General features: G+C 41.3%; 1 protein-coding gene across 2 annotated transcripts in view; it reads left to right on the forward strand.

The window, feature by feature from the left end:
• Positions 1–20,710, forward strand: part of MTRR (5-methyltetrahydrofolate-homocysteine methyltransferase reductase) — a 54,531-nt gene that overhangs the window by 18,712 nt on the left and 15,109 nt on the right. For both annotated transcript variants that reach the window (XM_019491123.2, XM_006274491.4), the window contains exons 6-12: positions 3,434–3,556; positions 5,447–5,600; positions 9,795–9,883; positions 11,414–11,594; positions 14,189–14,231; positions 15,009–15,195; positions 19,307–19,425. In XM_019491123.2, coding sequence (XP_019346668.1) covers positions 3,434–3,556; positions 5,447–5,600; positions 9,795–9,883; positions 11,414–11,594; positions 14,189–14,231; positions 15,009–15,195; positions 19,307–19,425 — 896 coding nt within the window. The remainder of the gene's footprint in view (positions 1–3,433; positions 3,557–5,446; positions 5,601–9,794; positions 9,884–11,413; positions 11,595–14,188; positions 14,232–15,008; positions 15,196–19,306; positions 19,426–20,710) is intronic.

Consider the following 20,710-nt stretch of genomic DNA (forward strand, 5'->3'; position numbering starts at 1 on the left):
TTCATGCTTTTTTTGGGGGTGCGGGGGGAAAGATTCTCTATTTTTCCTCTGAAGATATAAAATTAATGTGTGTGGGCGTGTTCTTCCTGGAAACATTAGATTATAATCTGAATCTGTTAATAAAAACTTCTGTAATTTTAAATATTTAAAACTTAATGAGAACATGAGGATTGTTTTTAGGCCTCCAGCTCTTGCTGAAGTTCGTTTTGCATTTGCAAGCTAAACACTACCATGCTGAAACTTGGTTATAGAGAGTCCCCATCTAGAAGGCAAGGCCTGAGCACATGCTTTGCCAGCACTAAATTCAGTAAAGAACACAGCAGCTATAACCTCTTATATTAAAAAAATGTATCTCAAGGAGACAGAAGTAGTGACCTCTTTTTATACCTAGCAGTTTAGAGGGCTTGCACAGAAAGCAGTAGACCTGGATTAAACCCACTCCCTGGAGAATGTCCTAACTGTTACACAGGACAAAGAAGTTGGGCCACTGTGGCTCCAAGCATTGCAAGATTCTTAAGCTGGAAAGAGCAAGCAGAAGAGACGGTCACTCCATAGCCTGGTAATGAGGTCACTCCCTTGGGAAGGGAGAGATGAGGGTCCCCAGTCCTTACTTCCCAACCCTGCTTCTACATTTTATCCTGCGACCATTTCATGCAGTCATGGTAGCTGCTACTTTTTAAAGAAAAACGAGCCAGTATCCCATATCCAAAGGACTGATTTAAGTACTTATTTCCAGGATGAAGTTTCAGGCTGTGATTCTCAGTCTTATTTAGATGCCAAACTCAAGGCCAGAGTAGATATTGAAGTCTGGGGGAGAAATGGGGTTTCAGACAGAACCCCCTTCGCACTTCCTGTTGCTGCCCTGAGCATCCCTTTGTTCAGCATGCTGCGTTTTGTGAATCCTGTGCAAGAAGCCTGACTTCTTTCCCATTGAACATAGACACTGAACTTGGGTTTGTGACCTCCACTCCCTGAGCCAGGTACCTAAAAGTTAGGTGTGGCAACACTGCTTTGCTGTGCAGAAAACTCTTTGTGCACTACTTTTTGGGATCCCAAATCATTCATTTATTTAAATTATCAGACCAGTCCAGCAGATAATCAATATGAGTGAATGTTTGAGTATCTGCAAGAATTCTGCAGTGTGCATGCTTATTTTAATGCTTTGACAGGAGTTCAGCCCTAATATTAAAAATATTTTTAATAAGTCTGAGACCTCCAGCTGAGTGTAGCCATTTGGAATGCAGTAGTAGAGTCCCCTAGACTCTCCTAATTTCAGATCTTGCCTGGGCAAACTGAAATGGATTCCTAGTGACCCCAGGACCATATATCTGGGGAAGATCAAATACAGATTTCTTTAGTGCTGTTTTACATAAGGACAACTAGGGTCTTTGAGCAGCTGGATCCTCTAGATCCTATCCTCTGCCTACCCATTTTCTGAGATCTCATATTGCAGCAACCACCCCTTTCCTAGGTGTGGGTAGGATGTGGGGGTGTGGGGTTTGTCAGGAAGGGGGTGGGGGTCAGGTTTGTGGGTGGGGGTGTGGGGAAAGGGGTTGGGTATGGCGAGGTGTATGTGGGTATGGTGGGGTGTGCATGTGGCATTCCCCCTCCCCAATCCGCTCCGTGGCACACAGCCCTCGCTTCTGGTGGCAGCAGTGGCTGGCCCTCTCAGGGGGAGCCCCCCCCCAGAAGTGCATGGCTCTGGATAAGTGCCAGGCCAGGAGCTGCACATGACAGCAGGGAGCAGGGCCAGGCCAGCCAGCTTCGTCATGCAGGGCTCCATGTAACTCATGTGCAGCTCCTGGGACTAGGCCAAAGCTGTGCAGCCCCAGGGGAAGCCCTGTGCAAGGGAGCTAGCAGCTTGGGCATGCTTCCTGCCAACACGTGCAGCTCCCAGGACTTAGCTAGGGTGGCAGGGAGCAGGGCTGAACTGGCCCACCTCCCATCATGCAGGGCTCCCTGCTGCTCCCAGCAGAGTCCCAGGAGCTGAATGTGGCAGAAGGGAGCGAGGCTGCTTCATGTGTGGCTTCCCCACCCCCCTTGGCAAGCGCCTCCAGCTGAGTCCTGGGAGCTTCATGTGAGCTGCTGGGAGCTCCGTAAGGTATTTGGGCTGGCCTGGGCCCCATGCTTCTGCCAACCGAGGCTTTGTGCTCCCACCAGCTGTGGACTCCATGCTCCCACCCCACTGCAGTTTCCCCCCTGTCCTCTGCTACCTCTCTAAGTGCTGCAGCAAGGACAGGAGGAGGAGCCGCTGGAGGATGGGGGAGCCAAGCAGTTCCGCAGGCAGTGCAGCAGCCCTGCCCAGAAGCTGTGTGTTGGCCGGGTCCCAGGCCCAGGCCCTTCCATGAGCAAGGGTGAGAGTGGTGCGCTACCCCAGCAGCAGTGGGCAGGGTTCAACCCCATGCAGAGCACAACAGGGGCAGCCATAGGCCAGGCCATATGCAATTGATTGGTTGGTGCTTGCCTGTGGGATGGATGAAATTGCCTGTTGGGCCATATTTTGCCCGCCCCTGGAATAATCTTTCTCTGCTTTTATTATAACAAAGGATTGAGAGAGATATTTTTATCAATAAGAAAAGGTAAACCAGTTCTATCAGAAGGAGCTTCCTATTGGATATTTCAGCTTCCCCTTTCAGTTACCTTTTCTGCAGCCATAGTGGATGGTGCTTGCTGATACTGGGTGGAGCAAAACATCAGGTAGAGCCTGAGCTGCTTTTGGCAGCCTGTGACGGAGATGGACTGGGGTTGCTGCTCGTACAGCAACACCCCCCCCCCCCCGCTCCCCCAGTCATGGAGCACAAATGCCCCTGTCTAACATGTTTCTCTCTGCAGCATCGAGCTGTCTCTCCATGCTAGCCAGCTCCTGGAGACCTACTGCATCCAGAATCTAAATTCTGATGTTCTGTGTTGTACTCTTCTTAGATGCAAAGACAACAGTGTTTTTAAAGCTTACCATTTAAACTGCCTGCAGCAATAGCCCTAGCAGCATCCTAGATAGCCAGGTTTCAAATCCTTGAAAGTTTTTACCATGTGTTGTATTCATACTTCCTGCATTCCTAAGCTGTAGTGGTATAACTCCTTTTCTCAAAAAGGTTTTGATACAATTGCCGCTGTTAACACTGGCTTTTTCTAAAACACCTCTTCAAAAAGGAAGCTGTTGTATCTGCATTCAAGATCTACTTCAGCTGCAATGTGTTACATGCGCCTGTTCCTAGTCAGGTGTGATTGAAAAATAAATACTGTGGGGAAAGGCTATATGCTTATAGAATTTATTCAGTTTATTTAGCAGTTTGGAATTTCCCATGTAGGACAATTATTAAATACAAAAAGATCACCCCACCATTGTGCCTTGTTTCATTTGCACATATTGTAATGGGCTGCTACCCACATGGTCATATTCCTTCAGATTTTTTTTTTATGTCCTTGTTTTCAGGATCCCACCTTGACCTCACTGATTTCGGAGGGAGCAGTCTTTGAGGTTCCAGTGACTAAAGCAGTTCAGCTCACTAAGGAAGATGCAGTAAAAACAGCATTGCTGCTAGAACTTGATATTTCAGTAAGTTGGTGGCTTTCTTCTCAGCTGTTAGAAACAAAGAGTAGAAAACTTTGCCTGGGAAAAAACGCTGTTAAAAGTAATGTTGTTTACTTGTTTTTGAAATAACTAATACATCCTTCTCTTTCTACAATGGTTTGTCATCCAGAGCCCCACTCATTCATTGGAAGGTATAGCTCCACATAAGCTAAAAGTTAATGGCGATGTCATAGAAGAACCTCACATTGCTGCTTTGCCTGCTGAATTCATTAACATTGGCTTCTTGGGAAAATGTGATAAGAGGAAGGGGTTAAAGACACCGAGATGTGGGGCATGAGGGAAAGAGGATGCTAAAAAAAATGAACCAGAGACCAGTTTGTTCGTATACAATTTTGAGCATGCCCTGGAAAGCAGGGGTGTCAGTTGTGCCAGGCATTCTACATAAGCAACAACCTGACTGGCACAGCATAAAAAGTAAAGGAAACAGGTTGCCCAAGTAATGTATGTGAAAGAAAAGTTGCAAGGAATTCCCACATTCTGATCCTGACTCTGGCAATGATTTGCTTTGTGGAACACCATTTCCCTGGCTGGAAAAACAGAATAATACTTAATCAGAGAAGGATAGTGCTTGTCGGCTGTTTTTGAAGATGGAAAGCTAAATATTGTTATGTGCATAGTCTTTAAACAAAGGGTGACTTTCTACTGGGCAGTTCTTCCAACATACTCCATACAACCAACCTATAGAATTCTATTGCAAAGATATCCTTGTTTATTTGGGTCTGTAGCTAACCCTAGGGGTTTTGCTTGTATTCTTTTCATTAAGCGTTTTCTTTGGCCACAATTTGATTATGTTAAATTGTTAACAGCCAGTTGTTTATAGTTATTATTTGTTCTCAGACAGGTAGGCACCCATGGTAGCATGTGCATTTACTCTTGTGTGTGCATGGCTTACACACACATCCAGGAGATTGGAACTCCTGAGTCAAGTTGTTTTGTTGTAGGTGCATCTTACAAATCAACAACTACTAAAATATTTTGGTTTCCACATTGCCTGTGTATATACACATGCTTTGGATATTGCCTGCTGCATTTCCATCAATTAACAACTTGCATCTTAGTTAGCTTAGGAGAATCTAGCACAGTAATCCTAATATTTTTTTTAGACTCAGGGCACCCCTTAGAAAATGCCAGCTCTTGGTTTTGACTATAGAAAAATAATAGAGTTCTGCTGCTGCAGAGAACTCGGAGAGACTACAACTGTGGATTTCTGTTCAAAATCTCTGAGTTGGTCTTATGAATCATGTTTGCAAACCTAACTGTGATAACACTGTATGCGTGCTGTTGTACACTGGTTGAGAGTCACTGGTCTGGCACCTCTGATTGATTTATATTTTGAGATCTGAGCTTACCTGTAACTTTCACTGAGTTTTAATCTTACTGTGCTAATTTTCTGAACCAGCTATTTTTCTTTTAGTGATAGCTACATTCCTATAAGTATTTGGTTCACTATATAGATTCAGTGTTAATCCATGTCATAAGAAAACAGTATGTAATTAATTAATTAATTGTGGGCTTTTGTGTATTCAAATCCTTTTAAAATAACCTTTTTTCCCCCAATTATAGTGGTTAACTGGGGTTCTCAGATACTTGAAAAGAACTAAGACTAGTCAGAGACAAGATCTCCTAATTAGCAAGTTTTTAAACCTTGAAAGTAAACTTTAAGTATGTAGTACATCTTGGTACATCAGAAATCTAAGCACCAGTGCTAGGTAGAAAAAAATCATGACTTTAAGTTAATACATTTTAGTCATACTTGTAATAGACTTAACTGGCAATATTTTTGGTAGATGTGAGGAAGGCAGAGGGCATGATTTCTGACAAGTTTTACAGGGGTGAATTCTTATTTTAAAACAGAAAACATCATTTTGCTATCAGCCTGGAGATGCCTTCTGTGTAATATGCCCCAACAATGCTAGTGAGGTGGAAGAACTTCTTCTCAGCTTGGGTCTTTCAGGAAAGGAAGACTGCTTTGTTTGTTTAAAGATTAAAGATGGCACTAAAAAGAAAGGTAAAGTATGATGCTTATTTTTCCCTTTAAAACCTCATTAGAACTTCAGAGCTTTGAATTTTCTAGGTTGATTATTATTTTATCCGAATGTTAGGGCGCCTTAGTCATTTTACGTTAGGGTCCTGTAAGCAACATGGGTGCAGAGGGGACTTACAACATTGATTGATTTTTACTAGCCATCTATTAATTATTTTGGAGCCTGCTCCAGAGATGGTCATTGTAATGTAAGATTGCATTTGCAGTTCATAATTCTGCGAATGCAATCTTACATTCTGTGGTTATTACAGCCAGTAAACAGTGAAACTTAAGCTTAATTTGCCCGTATTCTTAATAAAAATAGGAATAAGTTTTCTGAAATGGTAATAGAAATAAATAGTTTGCCTGATCCCACCCAAGTATGGCAGCTTTTTTGCTCCACTGCTGGTGAGAACAGACAGAAAAGTTGCTATGTTGTACCTGTGGGGGGATTCACCTGTGGCCAGGAAATCCCTGGGTGTTCTAGAAGGGGGATAGCCACGTATAGTTCAACTGAGCCACAGATTGAGGCCTCAAGATGTTGTCTTCCTGTTCACTTAACTGATTTCACACTCCACAGGATGAGTTGGTCCATCCCAGTCATGCCTGAAGCCTGTTTGTAGGGTGGGGAAGGTAGCCTTAACATTCAGCTGCCCAGTTTGCTGTTGCCCTTTGCATCAGTAAGAAATATACTGTCATCATATCATGAGTTGTTAATTTAGCACCTTTCACAAAGACTAAATTCAACACTACCCAAGGGAAAAGCAGGTCCAGAGTGGTGATCCTTCCCCTATATGCGGCATTGGTCAGGCCACAGTTGGAGTACTGCATCCAGTTCTGGGTGCCACACTTCGAGTGGGATGTGGCTAGCATTCAGAGGGTCCAGAGGAGGGCCACTTGCATGGTCAGGGTGCAGCGAGGCAGGCCCTATGAGGAGAGGCTAAAGGGCCTGCACCTACTCACCCTTCACAAGAGAAGGCTGAGGGGGGATCTGGTGGCCATTTACAAACTCACCCAGGGGGACCAGCGAGAATTGGGGGAGGCTCTGTTCCCCCGGGCATCACCCGGGGTTACTAGGAATAACGGCCACAAATTGTTAGAGAGAAGGTTCAGGCTGGACATCAGGAGACATTACTTTATAGTTAAGGCTGCCAGGCACTGACTGGACTGGGCTCCCAAGTGAGGTGGTACTCTCTCCTACCTTGGGGGTCTTCAAGGGGAGACTGGACAGATATTTGGCTGGGGTGATATGACTGTGGTTCTCATTCCTGCCCATGGCAGCAGGTCAGACCTTATGATCTGTTTAGGTCCCTTCCAATCCTAAGCACTATGAAACTGAAGAAAGTGAAACTATCGTATGTTTGTGCAGCAGGTAGAAATGCAATCTTTTATTTATCTATTAAATGCTACACACACTATAGACCTAGATAAACTGTAAATAAAATAGGAAAGGAGGGCCATATTATTTCCTAGTGAATAGAGCATTAGACTGGAGCGATGTTAAATTCCTGACTGCTACTGGCTTGGTGATCAGGAGCAAGTCACATCACTTTTCTGTGCTTTATTTTCTATCTGTAAAATGGGGATAGTAATACAGGCTTTCTTTGACAGCAGTGCAGAATCTACTGATAAAAAAAGCACTATATGAGAGTTGGGTATTATTATAATCCCACTTTGTTTATAATTTGGAAATGCACATAAGAGAGATCCTGTGCCTGAACACATGAGCTATTAAAATTGCTTTCATGGTTAAAGAGAATTAAGTTGGGGTTTTTTTGGTAGTTTCTTTTATTAGACCAACTGTATAGTTAGGAGACAGACTAGACAAGATTTCAGGCAAAGTGCCCTTTTCAGGTCTGGAAAAGAAACAAATCAAGCTAAATACCAGATAAAACAATGTCATGTTTAATTCCATTATGTACATGGAAATAGTCACTTAAAGAAGTGGAAGAGGGCTGTAAATGTTTGGGGCAAAGAAATTATCAGAAGTAGATACAAAGCCAGGACAGTAGAAATGACTATATCTAATTATGTAAAAGGATACGACCATTCAGAAGGGTAGAAGTTCATTTATTACTCATAGACTACAGGGAAGTTAGCAGAGGAAGCAGGTAAATTGGTAATGAGCCATAAAGCTATTGCCTCTGTTTAGTCTGTGGTCTTAGAGTCCAGTAAAGTTATGAATGTTTGTTTCCAGGTCCATCTGCTGAAGGTGTGCATATGGACCCCCATCTATCTGAAGTCTACTGTGGCAATGTGGGCAGAACTTAGCATCTAAATCAGTGTGTGTGCACAACGAGAGCTTTCCACCGGAGTAGACTTTTAGGCTCTAGTCCTGCAAAATATATTAATGCCTATCTACACGCATCTCCAGTGTTGTCTCCTCTCACTCACCTTGAATAAATATCCTATTTAAGCATTGTCTCATGTTTTTAAGCAGGGTTAGGAGGGAGTGGAGCAGGGACAGTATCATTATCTGAAGCACAATCTGGTCTGCATCTGGATTTTGCTGTGAAATACAGGCATGAGGTAATACAACTGGAAGTTCCCAAGTCCTATTAGTTCCTTCTGGACTTGTTCCAAAGCTGGTCCTAAACAGTCGCAGATAGACCCAGGCAATAGTAGTGTGACTGCTGTGGGACCTAGAATGCCAGGAGTTTCCCTTAAAGCATAGCTTTAGGGCCTTTGTGAAAGGGAACTGCCATACCTGCAGACCTGAGGGCTTGACTTAAAGGTTTAAGCCTTGAGTCTCCACTCCCATACCAGAACCCTTTAAGTGGAGTGCTTCAGTGCTTCTAACATGTTGGCTAGCTTGTCATGGGTTATTGTCTACTGTTCATATTAAAAGCATAGAAAATGGGGGCTGGAAGGGACCTCAGGAGATCAGCTAGTCCTGTGGTTCTCGATCTTTTTTGTACCAGGACCCATTTTGTAAACATTGGCCAGTCCCACCCCAGTGTTCTTCACTCCTGACCCGCTGCCCCCTGCCCCAAGCAATTATTTTGGGCGGAGGGCCGCTTACTGTGTTTTGGCAAGCCATGAAGGGCTGAATGATAGGCAGCCAGGGGCAGATAAATATTAATTTTCTGATTATTTTATTTTATTTTATTTTTTTAGGGTCCCTGCAGGCTGGATAGAATGGCCTGGCGGGCTGCATCCGGCCCCTGGGCCGTATTTTTCCACCCCTGCCCTAGGCCCAAGCCCCCAGTGTGTGGGGCAGGATGGAGTGGGGCAGGGGGAGGGTTGTAGGGCATGGGGTCTGGTTATTTCCAAGAGCCCCTTGCAGGCTGGAACTCTGCCAGCCTGCAAGGAAAGAAGGAGTTTCCCACGTTTTTTTTTTTCCTTTAAAGGAGAATCCATTTTTAAAGTTTATGGATCCATTTTTAAAGTTTGTCCGCAACCCTTTAATATATTCTTGCGACCTACTATTGGGTCGCAGCCCACGGATTGAGAAATGCTGATCTAGTCCACCGCCCTGCCCAAAGCAAGATCATCCCCAACTAGATCAGCCCAGCCAAAGCTTTGTCTACCCAGGTCTTAAACTTCTAAGGATAGAGATTCCACAGCTTGTCTGGGTAGCCTGTTCCAGTGGTTTACTACCCTCCTACCGAGAATGTCGGCTCAACCAGTCACTGCTACTACAGTTGCTCTGTGCAGTTCATATGGTGCTTTTGCTATGTGGCGACTCTCACTACAGCTAGGCTAAATGGAGTGGAATTAACTACATGGCAGAGTTAGCTCAAATTTATCTACTGTGATAAGACTTGGTGTTAGAGCTTGAGTTAGGGGCACAGCTTTTATAATCCACAGCTATACCAATTCCTCCCACCATCCTGGAGAATACAAAGAAAAACTTCTTTGTGGAGACCTTCAGATGCTGCTTCTGTAGAAGAGGCGATAATAATAAGCCCCCAAGAATCTATCTGTAAAGCCCATAGTGATGTTGTGTTTAACATACCTCATTTATTTTATTTCACACCTCTCTGATAAGCTTCAGTAATGTTATTTATTTGGGAATATTGTTTAGCTGTAAAGTTGATAATTCCCTGATGGAGATAATGCTAAATATGGAATAGGGATAAGCTGTCTGATATTTCTTTAAAAAAACAAAACAAGTTATAAAACTGTTCCTGGCTGTAAATTTTATCTGTTTTTCTTCTCTCTCTCCATGCAAAACAGGAGCAGCTATGCCACAGCATATACCTGACAGAAGCACTTTGAAATTTATTCTCACCTGGTGTTTGGAAATAAGAGCAGTTCCCAAAAAGGTTGGCATATCTCACTTTTCTGTTTCTTAGAAAATGTCTTGGTAGTTTTGTAACAACCAAATTATACAGCTGCAGATCAGTTCTTGTCTGTTTTATAACAACTGTCATATTGGTGTAAAAACCCTGATCCGTTAGTAATTACACCTTTATTATGCAAAAATCTAGAACTCTTGGTTCAGAGATGATGCCTTTTATTAGACTAACTGAGAAAATGCAAAAAAATACTTTTTTTTCCTGCATGGTTTTGGGCTCCCACACCCTTCATCAGACTCATGGAAAGTTCAAGATGGCAAAAAGTCCCCATATGTAGGAAACAAGCTTCATTTTTTCACAGAGGAAGCTGAAGCTGGAAATGTGTCCCTTTGGGTCCATGAGTGTCTTTCTGAGGTGCTCTTTGTTGTGCAGACTTTCCTCCTACTGGGTGCATGAAAATATCTGGAAGGTTTTCTGTTGCAGCAGAATTATGCATAGGAGGGTATTAAATGAAATCAGGTTTTGAAAGTGTGGTAGAGTAGTGTTTGGTAGAGGATCCACTAGATGTCATTATTACACAACATCCCACAGAAAGAGAACCTTTCAATTGACATAACCTTTAAAAACTGCATTTAACAGTTTTTCAAAATATGTCTCAACAATGATAGTAAGTAGAGCAGTGGTTAGGGAATACCACCCAAGACAATTTTTATAACCCATCTGTTTTATAGCTTATTCAATATACAACATGCTTTTTGTAACTTTATAGCTAAAACTGCTATATTATCTGGAGGTTTGGCAACAGGATGTAATTTAAGTAAGCTCAAAGTAGTCTTTGTAATCAGAGACTGTATTCTTCACATTTTGATGTTTTGGGTCACCTGTTTCTTTTTATGTACTTTGTGTCTTTTTAACATGGTTATACTGTTACAGTTTCAAAACTTTTAAATGCGATTTCCATGGCATCGTTCAATATACTATTTATTCTCCCTTAAGAAAAGCTCAGAGTGATAGTAAGTGAACACACAGAATAAACTACTAGAAGTGTATTTACGCTGTTTAGTGCATACCATACATAATACTGTATGCACTACCACTCAGAGGTGTGCGCATGGTGTCTTCCACCTCTGCTTCTGTAATTCAGCAGCAGTGCTTTACCTCTACTTGGGTGTATGTTTGTGTTGTTTGCTAACAAGTGCAGCCTATGGGCAAGAGATTAAACCTTAAATCCACCAACAAGCAGGTTTTTAAGAAATTTTAGATTGCTTGCTATTTACTCCCCCTACTCCTCCTACAACTGGACCAGACTGGATTTTGTGACCTACCAAATTGTCCCATACACTGGGGGAGGTAGCCAAGAAATTGAAATAAACTTATCTTTTCACAGGAGGTGAAAATGTGTGTTAGGTTATAAATTGCCTATCTATCCATTAACCTACAGGGTGCCCCTGCAGGCAATCCAAAGTGTTCCCAGACAGTTCAGCACACCTCCCCACAAAACCTCATGAAAACACAAACAGATTTATCCAAATTAAACTGCCTCTCTCTCCCCAACAGGCATTTTTACGGGCCCTTGTAGAGTACACTAGCAATACAGGAGAAAAACGAAGGCTTCAGGAGCTTTGCAGCAAACAAGGAGCTTCTCACTATAATCACTTTATCAGAGAGCAAGATGTCTGCTTGTTGGATTTACTTCATACCTTTCCAACTTGCAAACCTCCATTTAACCTCTTAATAGGTAAGTGGGTGACCTCAGCTTAAATGAGTTTGATTTCTGGAAAATGCAGCAGCGTAAATGTTATTTGAGAGAAAGGAGGAAACTGTTGAGTTATAGCTATTTATATTACTGAAGAATCGGTGGTGATCAAACTAGAGTTAAAACTGGGGAGCAGAGTTTCAGTTAAATAGTATTTGGTCCCAGATACTGTAGATCTTTAGGCAGGCGCTTAATGTTATACATGAATATTTTACCCTTTGACTTCGGCTCACTCCTGTACAAAACACTAAGCACTAAGTGCATGCAGGATCTGGACCTTTGTGATTAAACTGGTTCCACAATGGGTAAAATTATGGAAGGCCTGTTTTCCATTTGCCTGGTTTCTACTTCTTTTTACGGCCTTACTTTATATGTGCCGCTTTCCAGTGCAACTGTTGGAAAAATATGATTTTTCAAGCATATTGTTTCAAAATATAAGATTATTTCCTTTAAAAAGTACTCCATTAGGGATGTGGAGAGGAAAGCGTGTTTGCCAAATGGAAAAAAAACTACAATAGACCGAGAAAAGAATCTAAGATGAAAACAGTATTTTTTTTTATTTTTTTTTTTAAGATCATTTTTAAGTTTGCATCCCTCTTAAGATTCTGATGACCCAAGGCCACTCATATTTTGACTGCTTTTTTTTTACCCATAGCAGTTGACCTGGGTGGTGACATTGCATATGCTGGGGAGACCTTGCTACCAGGACAATGCAGAACAAATTAAAAATGGTCTTAATTCAAAACTACTTCTTTTCAGAAAACTGAGCAGGAATTTTTAAAACGTTTAACCCACATTGGATGAAAAACAATGCACAATTGTACTTGGACAACCAAGTCATTTAATGTTACAGTCCAGTCCCCAGAAATGTTTACGATTTCACATTCAGACAAAATTGTACTGTTTGCTGCTGTCAGATTGTTACTGCTCATCTGATGGCAAATGCATTCAGTCAAAAGGTACTTGGCAAGACCTAAACTGTATTGCTGTAGGGTACCCAACCCATAGTGTACCCAGTAGATGTGTTATCCTGGGAAAGAGAGTCACCATTGTGGGAGGGTATGTAACCTATCTGACTTTGGCATGCATCAGGTTTAAGTGGGATGCCAGATTTTGCTCACACCTGGCCTATTTCATGTTCTTGCTGCTATAAGACTCCCCAGAGAAGCAGTACAGAAGTGCAGATCACACATCAGTCAGTCCAACTGTATCGTGTGTCCCCTGTTTGGCTTTAGCTATGCCAACATTTTCTCTCTTGCCAACCTATCTTGGCCATTTTCTACCACACTGATCAAGTGGGTTTACTGCTACTTTACCACAGTGGACCCTTTTCCTAGGGTACAGTTTCCACTCTCGAGGATATCTGCAGCGATTTAGGCCAGCATAAGCCATTGTCTTGAAGGCTGAGCTACTATCAGATATAGCTTCCTACATTTTTTTTAAGCCTTTCAAACAGAAAAAAAGAATGGTCAACTCTATTTATTAATGCTTAACTGTAGTGTGAACTCTAGGAAAATTTGCAGGGTGTTTCTATTTGAGCTATGTATTCAGACTTTTCTGATGGGTGGCGGTGGTGATTTAGGGTCCTGAGTGTTCCATGGGGCAGATTTAGATTTATTTGACTGCTAAAGTATAGCCCTCCTTCTTTGGCTTTCTTACAGCACTGCTCCACTGTAAGATAAAGTAAAAGCCATAGTCGGTGCATACATGTAACACTGTTGAAGTTGTGCATCTCATACCAGGAGCAAACAAGAATCTTTTGGGAGAGGGGGGTGCAGTACTCCAACTCTATTAATGGTTCCTTGAAATGGTGTGAGCATTCTGGTTGGAGTGTCAGGATTGTTCATAGTCTCTGTGATGCAGGGGTGGAGAGGAGAAGGCTCTGACATGAGATACTATGTTGCCTTCTTAGTGGGAACCAAAAGCTGAAGTCTTACCTCTTTTAATCGCTTTGATCAATATTTCTGTGTATTTCTTACATCCCTTGTTACTAACCTCAGGCCCCATAAACTACCCAAAGCAAGTTTCATTCCCTCCCATTTTACATGAAAGAAAATGCATGTACAATATCACTTTGGAGGGAAGTGGGACTATGATCTAGGTCTCTTGTATGTCAAACTAAAGCTTATCTACATATGAACAAATTAGGCATGTTCACTACACAGTAGTTACAACAGCACAGAAGTGAATCCTCATACAGTGTTTGAACATACACTTTGTACCCAAGAGAGAAATAAAGACCTACTTTAACACAAACACGTTAAGGTATAAACCTGGATGATATGCTTTGAGGTAATGTTGGCAAGAAAACATGTTTCATTGTGCAGATACGTTAATCCCTTGTGGGTTTTCAAAGAATGAAGATTTAGTGATCAGAACAGGAGCCTGTAAGGCTTACTAATCAACTCCTGTAATTTGCTGAAAGTTAAGTGGGCACTGGAGAAAAACACTGGTAATTTAAAATGCCTTTGTCAGTCTACAGTATTATCAAACAGGAGGAAATTTGCTTAATAAAATTATTTTTGACCTGACATTGAAGTAAACAATAACTGATGTGTGTATGTTTTAATTTTCAGAGCATCTTCCTAAATTACAAGCCAGACCCTATTCAGCTTCAAGGTACTGAGATACTTAAATTGATCTTTTTCTTTGTAATTTAAGCTCCCTTTTTTTTCCTTGGGGGGGGGGGGGGGGGAAGTGTTCTTTCTCTGCAGATCTGGTTGAGTTGCTAAGGAGAGACTGGAAAAGGCAAATTTGTGGGTAGGGAAGTTGCAAGTGGTACATACAGAGGAGAAGTAAGTAGGAATGAATGAGGTGGGGGGAGGCACAAATGAGTTGAAGGGAGAAAAGAAGGATGAATGTGACGACAGTCAGGCAAGAAAATGGTGGAGAGATTGAACTAAATAAGGAGTAACAAATAAATGGAAGGAAATGGAGGAGGAGAGAGAAAAGAGGGAACACTATTAAATCTAGAGTAAAGAGAAACATCGAGAAAGGACAGAGGAAGTATCTACAAGAGAGAGAGCAGGCAGAAAATAAAACAGATTGAAAAGACAGACAAATAAATGCTGAGGAGGCAAAGTTTGTTTTGTTTTTTGAGAATATTGCAGTTACTAAAAATATATACATGGGATGTTTGTCTGTACATCAGGCATCGTTGTTTTGAATCCAATAAATAAAGGGAAGTCGTAGTGGAATTTTATGGGTCAGTCAAATAGTACTGCCCGGGCAGTTTGCACCTGCCCAACGCCTCCTTAAGTTAGTCTGCAGGTAATTGCAAATTGTAGGCCATGGAAAGATACTGACTTCAGTGAAATTTAGATTGAGTGCCAAATGAAGCTAATGTGATGTGGCATGGCTCCCACCTGGATAATATTTTGTTTGTTGTCGTTGCAGCTCCAACTTATTTCAACCAGGAAAACTGCACTTTGTTTTTAATATTGTGGAGTTTCCCTCCTGCCCAGCACGACCAGTTTCGCGGAAGGGGGTGTGTACAGGCTGGCTCGCAGACTTAGTTACACCGGTGCTTCAGCCAAGTGAAAGCACTCGGCATTCCAGCACGGGAAAATCCTCAGCTCTAAAGGTACCAAAACAACCTCAGAAATGTTGCGATTTTAAAGAATGTTGGAATTGGAAAGTGCAATATTGGAGTAAAGATGGCTTCCTTATTCACTGCTGTGGTCTGTTGTTCGCTTGTTTCGAGGATGGCAAGATGAGCCCCCACTGTGCAGTTCAGTCCTCATTAGCCATTTCTCCTTCTCTACATAAGCACTGTGTTGGAGTGAATTGATAGGAATAGAAACTTTCTGGAGATGGACCAGAACCCCAAACCCCAGCCCTGATTGCTCTTCTGATGCCTAGGGAAGTTTGGAACCAGATCTAAATTTGCTCCTTGGGCTACTGGTTTGCTTAAGTTGATATTTACAAGAAGGTCTGTGTAGATTTGGGTAGGGTGGACTCAACAGTGGTAGATACTCATGGTGTGGATGGTCTGGATTTTGATTATTCATGCTTTATTTTGTCCTGACTCAGTCTGTTTCTAAAGCCCACAGAACTGGATTAAAATCCATTCAACTCTTCTGGAATGAGAGCTTCCATATAGGGAGTTGATCAGCAACAAGTATTCCAGAGCAACGTTCCATGTAGACAAACACTAATCCTCACCTGATAGTTGCATGTACGCGTCAGATAATTACAGTGGGAATTATATGTGCTTATTAACATCAAAGTTATCCCGCTGGAAGAGCCTATTTTACAATCCAGATGCAAAAGGCCAGTTCTCTGCTGATGTGAATTGGTGTGATCCATTGGCTTCAGTGGAACCATACCAGTTTATACCAGCAAAGAATCATTTGTGTGAACATTGTGAGTCCATGTTGCTTTTTAGTTACCTTGTTACTCTTGACTGCTTGTGGATGGGGGAGGGGACCCCAAAACTGACATTTTTATTTAAACCTGGCACGTTCCTGCACCAAGCACATGCCCAGAAGAGGCATTGTGTTAGTTGTACCTGGCTTTTCCAATGTCTCTGTAAATTGGGCCCTTTTTAATGGGGTGTTTTTGGTGCTTTTATCTAATAGCTGATTGAATCAGCTTCAGATAAAAGCCCCACTGAAGCTCCCAATCTATACAGACACTGCAGAGCTGGGTCAAAGTAACACACTGCTGCTTCCAGTAAAGCAGGTTGGGTTGGTTTTTTTTTTGGTTCCCCCCCACCACATCTGACAGTGCACCTTGATACTTATAAATGTATGTTGTTAAACCATAAGATCTTACCTTCCTGCAACTGACTCAGTCTTTTGTGAAGGAGTGAAAAAAACCCCTGTAAAATAAAAAATCAGTGAACCAGCATGTTAAGACAGGAGCACAGCCACACTTCTGGTATTCTGGTTATGTCCTCCCTTTGTACAATGAAAGAGCATGCTTATATGCAGCCACACAAATATTCCTCTGAGCTATTCATATAGCAGTGGCATAGAAAGTGCAAAAATAAATATGAGGCCACTTTTACTTTTAAAAATTTTTTGCTTGCTTTCTCCTTGAAACAGCTTCCTTAAAGGAAAATTCATGTCCTTGAACAGCCATTGAAAAGGTAAATTTATGACCCTACTTCCTAGAAGGGAAATTCCTTTTATTCTTCATTTTGCCAGGTTTCCTCTCAGCATGCTCCTGTGTATGATGTAGGGAGTACAGAGCTACGGGATCTGGGGAGGGGAGTATGAGCAGTGCTCTCACACCTCTGGAATAAAAAAATAATACAGGAAGGATTTTAATAGAAGGCTAAAAGAAAGGTGGTCTGTTTTACAGGGGTGCTGTCTCTTTAAAAAGCTGGAGTATCAACCCAGAGTCTCCTACGCTTCTAAGCAAGTCATGTAGCATATTATAAGATGCTAAATGGAAAGCTGTTGTATGCCTGAGCTGGTTAGATTCTGCAAGGGGAATGCTCTTTTCTTTCCCTCTCAGGGAAAGATAAGAGGTCTACAGCCTCAAATATTTCCCTTCTCTTGTCAGCTCTTATACAACTTGTGATAATGTCTTTGCAGCAGGCCAGATGGCCAGTCATTTCTGCAGCAAAAAAATGGTATGGGCTTATCATGGAAGATTGTGAGACTTGGATACTTCAGAGAGGTGGGGAAACTGTTAAAAAATGACACCTTTTTTTAACATCATTTTTTTTTTGATTGATTGCCTCGTGAGAGAGGCTTTCTAATGTATTTTCTGTTAGAGAATTGCCTCCTGTTGTGTATGTGCATCACGCTCTCAGGCTCATTAGGTAGAAGCAAAATACTGGGATTCAGGTAGGCTATTGTATAATCAGTATGCCAAGAAGGAAAAACTACTGACCCCCAAAAGTTTGGGTCACCATCTAATATCTACCTGATTAAAACAAGACTAGAGTCTACACTTATGTCTGGTTACAAGAGATCTGTTTCAATAGTCAGAGGTAGTTTGTCAAATTTCCTAGGGCAAGACCTGACTTACAAATTATCTGAATTTTTTAAAACTAATTTTGAGGGAAACTGGCTATGTATGCATGTGATAGTTTACTCCAACTCTGAGGAACATCCGTGATTTAAAATATAGTATGATTTGTTATTACTGAATCACTGGGAAAATGCTAAAAATGTAAAAGCCCTGACCAGGCTCTTTCTTTTTTTAAAAAAAGAGAGAGAGATGGGGTTGGGGAGAGAGAAAAATGGAAGGTTAATTACAATAGGGGGGGATAAACAAAATTCAAAGGTGTTTGCATCTGCTGCGTAAGCTAAAATTCAGCATAGATAAATGTGCAGCAATATACACAGATTGCAAAATATGTAGAAGCCCAGTACAAAACGAATGAGGCTGATCTTGACCAGAAATATATTAGATTAATTATAAGCACTTTTAAAAATAAATGTATATACCATTTGCAGAAGCAATATTTTTTTTGAAAAGGGCACCACAGTTTTGGAATACCTAATAGGAAAAGTTGCCAACCTCAAGTATGATGGAATAAAATGTGTTTATATAAACAGAAACATCAGCTTTCCCCGCAAGATGTATACTATTTATCTATCCTCAAAATAAAACAACATGATGCTCATTGCATTCTTAGCAGTTTGGGGCTCAGACATGATAGCCTTAAAAAGAGAAGGCAAGCAGTTTGTGCTGGTAATTCAGTGGGTAGAGCCAATGGCAGGATGCAGCGATCAGGGAAAGATACAGGAATATCTCTGCAGCAACATTTTGAACAGATTTTAGGGAACTAGAGTGCATGTCTGCACCAGAGAAGAGGATATTGAAGTAGTTGAGACAGGATGACCTGGATGAAAGTTTTTAGCTGGGAAGACAGAAAAGGGTCTGGATCTTAGAGGTGTTTTTCAGGAAGAAACAGCATGATTTTAGACATGACCAGGACTTTGCAGCCAGCCAGAAGGTTGAATCAAAGACAGTGTCCAGATTGTGGATCTTGGTTGCGTTATGTTCACCATGACTATGAAAGTTGCTCCTGCTAAACCAGATCTCCTGTACTATCTACCCCTTTGAAAATATTTTTCTATTTGATTGTAGATGGGACAGTGTAAAGGCCATCAGTCTTTGTTTCTAGCTGAATGATGGTAGTAGCTTGCATGCTAATGATGTATGGGGAATATTTATTGTTTTTAACCAAGTCCATATGGGCAGATTGATAGAACTGCAGATTTGTGTGACATTCGATCCCAAATGTTTACATAGCATCAAGCTTGGCAGCCTGGATATATACTCTAGTCCAACAGTTGTCATACAGGGTGCCACAGCACCATGGGGTGCCTTGAGATCTTTTCAAGCATGCCACAGGGTATCACACAAACTGTTAGGTTTACAAAAATATTTCACAAGATAAACTCAAATACTTCAAATACAAATCTATGGTTGTGGTCTTTCTGAGTTTCTTGCAACAAAAAAGTACTGTATTATTTTTCTGAAGTGAAAAGAAGAGTTGAAACAAAGAGCTGGCATTTTCTGAGGGATGCCTTGAATCTATATGAGGGTGTCTCAATTCTACAAAGGTTAAGAACCACTGCTGTAATCCGTTCAGATCAGCATCACACATCATACATTTTCTGTGAAGAGGAGTGTGTCCATGTGTTGAGGCTACAAAAAACAGCACAACTTTTTGTCTGCCTACATAATTTCTTAAAATTATATAGTAATAGCATCTAATTTTGTTCTAGGTCCCCATTTTTGCTCACTCTACCAATGCTTTCCACTTACCAGAAGATCTGACTGTCCCTTTTATAATGGTGGGTCCAGGGACTGGAATTTCGCCGTTTATTGGTTTCCTGCAACACAGGTACGTGAAGCATTATTACATGGAAAGCATGCAGTTTGTTAAAGAAAGTCACTTATTGAATCAGGTGTCGGGTAGAAATGGAGTGGGGTAACAGCCTCCAGTCATATATGTTGCTTGTAAGGGAACTATTGGAATTAGATTATTTTTTTACTTTAAAACAGCAATGCTTCAGGGGCAAGCATTTCAATTGAAACATCCCATTTTTATTTTCATTCGGTATAACTTCTGAATTAATTAATTGAATTCTTTTTTTAATATAAATGTATTAGATGTAGGAAGAGCTAGATGGTTGAAGGAGTTTGAGAGGGAACAAAACTTTCCTCTCCAGATTTCTACTAGGAATCCACTAGAGGTCAGTAGTTATAAATAATAATAATAATTATAAATCTTACTTTACTGTTGGGTGGCCTGAATGTGGTGAATTGGCCATCACAGCCCATTTCCTTCAGAACTGAAGTCCATATATGCAAACCTGCCATGACTAACGGCATGAGGTGCCAGAATCCCTTGCTGACTCTAAGTTTGACCAAATGATGACTGAAGTATGCAAGCAAAATGGTTTGGGATTCCTATCACTGCTCCTGCTGCTCCTGTCCTGTGATTTTTAGGAATTCAGACTGTTCATGATGCTCTTCATCATATGCTATTTAGTTGATCAATATAGTAACTTGGCTGTTTATCGCTCTACTGTTAGCCTATAACCTTAATCGCATGTTCACCCATATTATTAGGAATAGAAAAGACCTTATGTACATGTTCAGTGCATCCAGTGTGCAGTTATTCTAGAAACAGCCAAAAAATGAATAATAAATCATTTTCATCACAGGGTGATAACAACAGGTTGGACTTAATATCTGAGCAAAACTGTGTGGTGTTAGTCAAAAAGTAATAATTTCACTAGCCTCCATGTTTATGAGGTAATAAATAGTTCTTCTCTACTGATGGATTTTATAGTCCATATTTTTTTTAGTGTTTTATTATAAGACGACAAGAAAGGCAGCATACTCTCTTTAAACTAAAAGTGCAGTAATTCCATAAGTTCAGATGGGAATTTATTTCACTACATTTTCTGCCCTCTCCCCAACAAAAAGCAGGAGCTCAAAATAAGCTGTTATGCTTTGATCTAACATATAGTGTGTTGGCTCTTTTGCAAAGCAAACCTCTCTCACCACAAAGTATGCACTATTAAGTGGTTAAATGACTTTAGGACAGAGGGCATCTACTTATCTACCAACGATCTACTGTACTTGTGGGAGCAACACACAATATAAGGCACAGAACAGAT

The sequence above is a fragment of the Alligator mississippiensis genome, chromosome 3, assembly GCF_030867095.1.
Source record: "Alligator mississippiensis isolate rAllMis1 chromosome 3, rAllMis1, whole genome shotgun sequence".
NCBI lineage: Eukaryota > Metazoa > Chordata > Crocodylia > Alligatoridae > Alligator > Alligator mississippiensis.